Source organism: Amia ocellicauda, chromosome 8 (assembly GCF_036373705.1).
Source record: "Amia ocellicauda isolate fAmiCal2 chromosome 8, fAmiCal2.hap1, whole genome shotgun sequence".
Classification (NCBI taxonomy): Eukaryota; Metazoa; Chordata; class Actinopteri; order Amiiformes; family Amiidae; genus Amia; species Amia ocellicauda.
Genome location: NC_089857.1, coordinates 21,190,625 through 21,198,026, shown reverse-complemented (window position 1 = coordinate 21,198,026; position 7,402 = coordinate 21,190,625). Strand labels below are relative to the sequence as shown.

General features: G+C 34.7%; 1 protein-coding gene across 1 annotated transcript; it reads right to left on the bottom strand.

Moving 5' to 3' along the window:
• Positions 1-487: 487 nt before the first annotated feature.
• Positions 488-7,199, bottom strand: mrpl1 (mitochondrial ribosomal protein L1). Its single transcript, XM_066710652.1, has 9 exons — positions 7,088-7,199; positions 6,455-6,560; positions 5,357-5,618; positions 4,856-4,939; positions 4,081-4,152; positions 3,503-3,614; positions 3,089-3,189; positions 1,076-1,157; positions 488-661 (listed from the first exon to the last, which is right to left on the bottom strand). Exons 1-9 carry the CDS (start codon positions 7,116-7,118, stop codon positions 561-563), a joined length of 951 nt encoding a protein of 316 aa, XP_066566749.1. The 5' UTR covers positions 7,119-7,199; the 3' UTR covers positions 488-560.
• Positions 7,200-7,402: the final 203 nt, after the last annotated feature.

Sequence of the window (7,402 nt, the reverse complement as noted above, 5' to 3'; positions counted from 1 at the left end):
TTTGCATATAGATATATTTACATAGTATTATTTTCAGCCAGTTTTTGTACTTCTCTACTGTACTGTACCCAGGAGGTCATATTACCCATTTGAAACACTAAAACTGGTTGTAATGTTACCTGTGTTTTTCTGTAGGCTTTTCAATACACATACATTTGAAATTTGATAAAACAGGCACTAATGTTACTTCTCCATTTTCCCCCACAATCTCTTCTTGGTTACAAATGCCTACTGAATGTTGTTGTTTGATACAGCGATATAATAAATAATCACTTTGCCAGCCAGTTTTGATCAGACCACACATTTCTCATGGCAAAACGTGTTCAAATAAGGTTCAAATTCACATCTGTAAATACGAACAATAAGTAAACATATGTAGCCATTTAACACTGGATGTGGAAAGGCAGCAAACTCTTTCTATTATCTTTATTACACAAAAACATACCCCTTATTTCTCATGTGGAAATATTACTTTACAGTCTTGCGATTCATTTAAACCAAAACAATGTTTTATTTTATCACAATAACTTTACAAGAGACAGTAACGGAAACATTTTCTTTCAAACCACCTCATCTTCTGCTAGTGGAAGGAATTGGTCAAATTTGAACCGCAAGGCCTCGCTAGTGGCACTGCAGATGATCGCTCGCTCAACAAATTTGCCTGAAAAGAAAAAGAAAATCATTAAGACTCCTACAATAACCAAAAGCAGATGGACTTGTAAAGGTGAAACACCTTAAATAAATGAATGGATTAACCAAAAGAAAGCATTAACAAATGTATTCCAAGGTTCACCATTTCTAATTAAAGCCGTGTTACAAGGATATATATTTTTTTAATTGGTCAATTCTTGAGGAATTAAAAAATACTCTATATTAAACAGATTAATTAAAACTTGATGCTTACTATGATGTCAGGTGTGTGACTTTCCCTAATTTATGGAAACTGATCTGCTTCTCAAACCAAAATGACACATTTTCTGGTGAAAAGATCACATCAACATTTATTTAATCAGATGACACTCCTGCTCGTATAATACCAATAAAGCTCAATCTGTAATGCCTCTCTGATACTTACCAAAGCTGGCAGGCCTGTGCGAGCAAACGTCCTGAACGACTGCGGCCAGATTGGACATGATTTGTTCTTTTGGCATATCAAGCTTTGGGAGATATAAAAGCACAAGAGTTTCATTAAAAAAAGGAAAAGAGGTGGCTACTGTAATATAGAATGCATTTACAAGCACTTTATATGTAATCAGTACACCTCATATAAAACTCACAAAATAATGTTCATATGCTCCTTGTTTGCCCATGACATCATTTAAAGTAAACTCATCACAGTTTTATGCCTTGTGTGGTAACTGGACGCCCAGGTTTTGACCTCCAGTTCAGTTATCTTCCTTTATTGTGTTGTATGCTTTTAGCACAGTCCCCACAGTATTTATTCTCCAATTCTATGTTTAGATAGTTTATATTAATAAGTAAACATCATGGCGAGAGCAAATGTTGTGACTGCTTAATTCTGATACCACAAAAATAATTACTAATGCTTATCTTCAAAGTCATTGTTAAAATCAGTTTCCAGATTTCAGTTTTTGATAGTATTACATATTGTTTGAAAATTAAACGGTGCTATCAGGTTGGCTTCAGTCCTGTACACTTTGCAGGTGGCATTTTGTGAAACATGCTAATTTATTTAGCTTTTGGACAATCTATTACATATACAAAAAAGTGCTCTGACATTAATCTACCTTATTTTGAGGTGCCATCAAGTACAGTACCAGCAGTAATATAGTATATGTAATGTATTACATGACATCTTTGCTTTTTACAGTTTATAGAATACAGCATATTATTCCTTAAGACCATGACAGTTAGAGGCTTCTACATAACAAAATGTAAATCCATAAACTAGGTATCTTAAGTGTTCTAAACCATTTATCTCACATGGGAAAATATAATAACTGGACTTAGTTTGATATTGCTGAAGACAAATTTTAGTTTTCTGTTCTGTCATATTTCATAAAGAGTAGTTGACTAAGCTTAACTAAGTTAAATGAGACTGCACATGAAAATTGCCAATATTTCTCTTGAAAACATTTTGTTCCCTATTCAACTGTAAGAACAACCATGGTTAACCTATATATATTCAGCATTGAGAATCAAATGTGCAGACAGATTAATAGCTGAAAACCAAGCAAGAAGGATGCACATGTCAAAGGGCAATTATTTATTCTGAATTAACCAGTTTACAGTAATGAAACATTTGCTCTTGAGCACAGGTGGTTACAAAAAACAAAAACAAAAACAGGTGTACTCTGTATATACCACTGCCATAATCCTTACAAATATACAAATTATAGAACTGAACATCAACACTGTAAAACATTAACTTTATATTATAGAATTTGCAGCATTTGTTTCAAATACTTACCAGTTCCTATCCTGACGAAAGATAAGTAATGAAAATCCCTTTACAATATGTCCATTAGCTCTATAGAAGAGAACTCAGATTTTTTATCCTCCCTTTGCGATTTATAGCAGATAGAGCACAGAAGTAGGACACAAATGACCAGATAACAAGCAACGATCAGCCACACAAAGGAACCAAACAAAATGAAAACTAAGATATTGCCTTCCATTTCACCAGTCCATTATAGAGTACCAGTCAGGTGTCCTCAATTTTTCCATGAAAGGCATAGGCGAGGGAAACAGAGCTACATCTTTATATTGTAGTGTCCGTGCAGTGGAGAGTGCCTCAATACTTGGGAGAGCCAGCGCGTAAAGCAGAGCCCCCTGGCATACATCACACTACACTTATCTCCACAGCAGGCTGCTATGACACAGGTAAGTGCCAATGTTACCGTGCGTTGTGAGCAAACACAGAACACGTGTTGTCATACTTCATCCAGCGACTGACCTATTCAATAAATCTGTGCATGTACATTTCATGAAGGATGTTTTTGGTCTTCAAGGGTTAGCATGTTGTTCTTAATGAACCTCAATTCTGCTGCTATGATGCTGGCATGTTTAAACCATGTATACACATGTACTCCAAGTATAAAAGCAGGAAATTAAGTTGTAAACCTACCGTGGCAATTTGGGTCGTAATATAGCAGTCTTTCTCCACAACATATTCGTGTCCAGTCTTAAACAACTCAAGCATCTTAGGAATGTTTGTTCCAACAGAACCTGAGATACACAACTTTCAGTAAGAATACTTGAGGAGCACAGAAGAATAATCAGCAATGACATTTAAAGAAAACATTCAAAAGAACACACACAGAGTTTTCAACATCAACACTAATAGTTCTTCAAGGACCGTCTATTGTACATTAAAAGGCATGAAAACATTCAGGCATCTTGTATTATGCAAATTTCATGGTGTGAAATAATACATTCAGACTTTTGCTTTCATAGCCATTTCAAAGCTTTTTGAATTTAATGGAAAATCAACCGTATACGTATACACATTTGCTTAACCTTATTTATTCCACAGTCTCACCTCTGTTGCTCTTGGGAAACTTCTTCCGGAGTTTGTTTTTTAATGGTAAAAGTTTAGGGATGATTTCCGGGACTGCCAAGTAAAAATCTGCCTGTATTTGATCGTCCAGTATCTAAAAATCAAACAACATTAAAATAATAAACTGGGGATGCATGAGAATATGTGAATCCAGTCAAGAACCCCACTGTGTTGCCTCTTGGTATTTAAGAGAGTTACATTCTGGATCATTAATAGAAACCTGTACAAATAAATATCAACCAAAAGTATTCATAATTGGCCTGGGTTTATTTCCGCTTAAGGGGAAAAGTGCATTGCAAAGTGATGTAAAATCCAAATCCAAATCCTCAAATCCAGAGATGAATTGATTTGAATTTGATAGAATTGGTTTGAATAATATTTTAATGGTTGAATTTTGAAGGAAATGCAAACACCAACCCCTATTTCCCATTTAGGAGTTCACATCTGCACAAATCTTCAAAAATCAAACCCTCTGTTTCTTGAGATTTGTTGCTTTAGTTAAATCCAATTTATTTCAAATAATATATCCTTGAAGTGCTTGCAAATTACCCTTCACTTACTTTTTCGATGAGCTCAGTTCCGCCTACGAAAGTAGCACCGCCCTCCTCTGCTGTTTTACACTGTTCTGCACTCTGTACCAAAAAATCAGGATCGGTCATTTATATTCATAAGAAAACATTACTCACAAAAAATCTCTGATGAAACATTAACAACCAATCAAACCAATGTGCAAGTATAAACCATACTGACAAATTAGCAACAGAACTTTATCTGAAGCTTTTCTTATTGATACTTGTTATACATGAATGTTGAATGCATACTTGGTTTCTGGTTTGCATTTGACAATAATTCAGTTTATTCTCTATTATAATATTGTATTAGCCACTTTTATTGTTTCTTCTAATCATAGACTAAACATGCCAACAGCAACAGTTTGTGAAATGTTCTGCAGAAGCACAATCAACATTACCCAAGTGTGGCTTACTCATTTACTCACCGGCAACAATTTCCTTCCATAAGTAATTTATGTGTAATTAGCTTGAAGATTTTTTTCCAGAATGTTTAAGTGCAATAAAATGTAATTGACAATTTGAGACATAAAAAAGTCATAAAAGAAATCGCCAAAAGAAAAACATCACAATGCAATATCATCTTAAAAAAAAAAAAAAAAAAAAAATGGAGAAAAGTGGTTCATTTAGCCAACTATAGACTAGTCAAAAGTTAATAGGTGTAGGTTTTAAATAACTTCGAAATCTGATAGTATATTTGTTTTTTATTTTTAATATATTTAAGCAATACAAAATTCCAAAAGTGTCAGAAGCACACTAATCTTACCTCCGTAAATACTAAAACTTTGTTCCCTTCGGTCTTGAAAGGATGTGGTAGATGAACTACACTCACAAACGGATCAACTTTTTTCTGCAGGAAACAAACAAAAACAATTCAGATACACACAAGAACAAATATTTTATGTGGGACTTCAAAAAGTCTATTTAAAAGAGTATTAAAAGGTTGACAGCCAGCTTTCAGAAGATTTTCAAGCTGCAGCTGTCTCCCACATATCAGCTTCACGAGATGCGTCTTTACTGTTTCCTTTGATATGCAGATATTTTATGTGGAGTTGAAATCAACAGCTAGTACAATTCTTCATATTTTAGTAATTTCCTATTGCTGCCTGATGTTTAATTAGCTACCATGATTAGCTAATTAGCTACCAGCATCTCTGTTGCTTGTGATGCCAAACAATGATGTGTCTTTCAACTTCCCATCCAGAATACACTCAAACAGTTTAAAAACTGTGGATAAAGTTAAAAGTAAAACAAATCGGACGCTTACCTTTTTCTCCAGCTTCATATCAAGTTTCAGGTCAATGTAAACCGGTTGCTTGGGGTAGGTTAGGTCTAACTGCTGGAACCTTTTAATCATGTCAATTGTGGTGTCGACCTCATACACAGGCTTTGGGTAATATCTGGTCACATAAACATCATCGATAGGCTTCCATGCTGTAAGGCCGTAGGGTTTGTGTCGGTTGGTATCATCAATTATCCTCTTCTTTTCCACCTTTGGCTTTTCCTCTTTCTGTTCTTTTTTTGCTGACCTGTGTTGAGAAGAAAAACAGTATATTTATTTGATTGGGGTTTCATTTAGTTTGTGCTTTTGTTTTTCCATGTTGGGGGAACTTAATTCGTGAAACAAAGAAAGATCCTAAAAACCATATCAGGTACAAGACAATTTGATAGTAAAACAACACCACCAACTCATTAAGAGCAAGCAGACAGCAACTTCTCTGATATGTATCCATATTTATTGTTTTGCTTTATGGACACATTCGAATCATATCCATTGATTACAATGTGCAATCTAGTGCAAGTGGTTTGGGCACTACTGCAGAGCACCCAGCTTCCTCTCTTCTTAAAAGTAATGTGAACTTCAGATCCCTCCTGTTATTTTCATAACATGACAAAGAGAGAAGTAGGATCAAAACATGTTTTATATGAATACAAATGCCAAACTAACAGTGATTCAACACCAGTACACCATGGAGGGCCTGACCAAGGGAAGACCACAAAGGGGAATAGGTATTACTTAAGATTTAAGCAGCTCTTCATCTTCTTAAGATGAAGCAGCTCAGATATAAGTTAGTTAATTAAGTTACTGGAAATAGACCAACGTTTGTAATAGGAGTAGCAAGGGTTGCAAAAGCTAGAAAGCAACAAAGTGCATTAAAAAAATGTAAACCGTGTTCTGATTCATGTAGCTTGCAAATAAAAATGTTACGTATCTAGTTGGTATAAACATGTTTACTGGTTGTCAGGTACAAAACAAGCATGAATGTTATGGTGTGCCTTATCAAAAATTAAAATCCTGAAATGAGTTTTGAAAGAGTAAAGTAAGAAATAATTTAGAGATAGTTAATTAAATCAATAAACTCACTTCACAGCTGCATAGGTTCTGGCATTTTGCTTCTGTGGGAAATGTGGGACTCTTGTGAAAGACTGACCACTTGGGCTGAGCAGACATCTCTGGCATCCACTTAAGACTGTAGGAAACAGAAGACAGACACACATAATGCATTACGTTTTAAAAAGATTTAGAAGAAGAAAATCAGGTTTGATTTGGTGCTATTAGACTTGCAGCACCCCACTGTCACCACGATTTATCTTTTTACATAAGAAAACTGATGGGTCAGCAATATTAGATGGTTTATAAAGCGGCATTCTGACTATCTTTAACAATAATGTTATTATCATTGACGCTTGACATAATTAACTAGACAGCAGGTGTCCCAGAACTACCACTAAAAAAGTGATGCGTCCTCTAATTATTTTGCAATCTAGTTTACTATACCTACTAAACTACAAGAATATCATATTGTGTATAAAAACATATATGATACTAGCTTAAATAGATAATCATTAATACCAGACGTAGTTTCTGCTACCGTTATATTTTAGCAGTTCTGTTGACAGTCGGACTGCCATATCCACACATTAAACATCATTATACTATAGACAGTACATCAAAACGTCAATAAAATCCACAATAATGACACAATTTAAAACTGACCTTTCCCCACGCTCCTTGTGCAGGCCGCCATCTTTGTATACGCGGTGCCACCTCCGCCGCTGTCCGTACAGACACAAGCGCGCTGTTTGGTTCCTAGTCGACATTTCTTTAACTGCAAGAAATATTGATTTGATTTAATATTTTATATATTCTTTATTATTATTATTATTATTATTATTAGTAGTAGTAGACGTGTAATAGTAGAAGTAGTAGTAGCAGCAGGACAATAATGGCATTAAGTCAAGTAGTACACTTTTAAAAACATTTTAGAATTTAAACTATATACATTTGTATTGCAAAATAATCAATGTTACT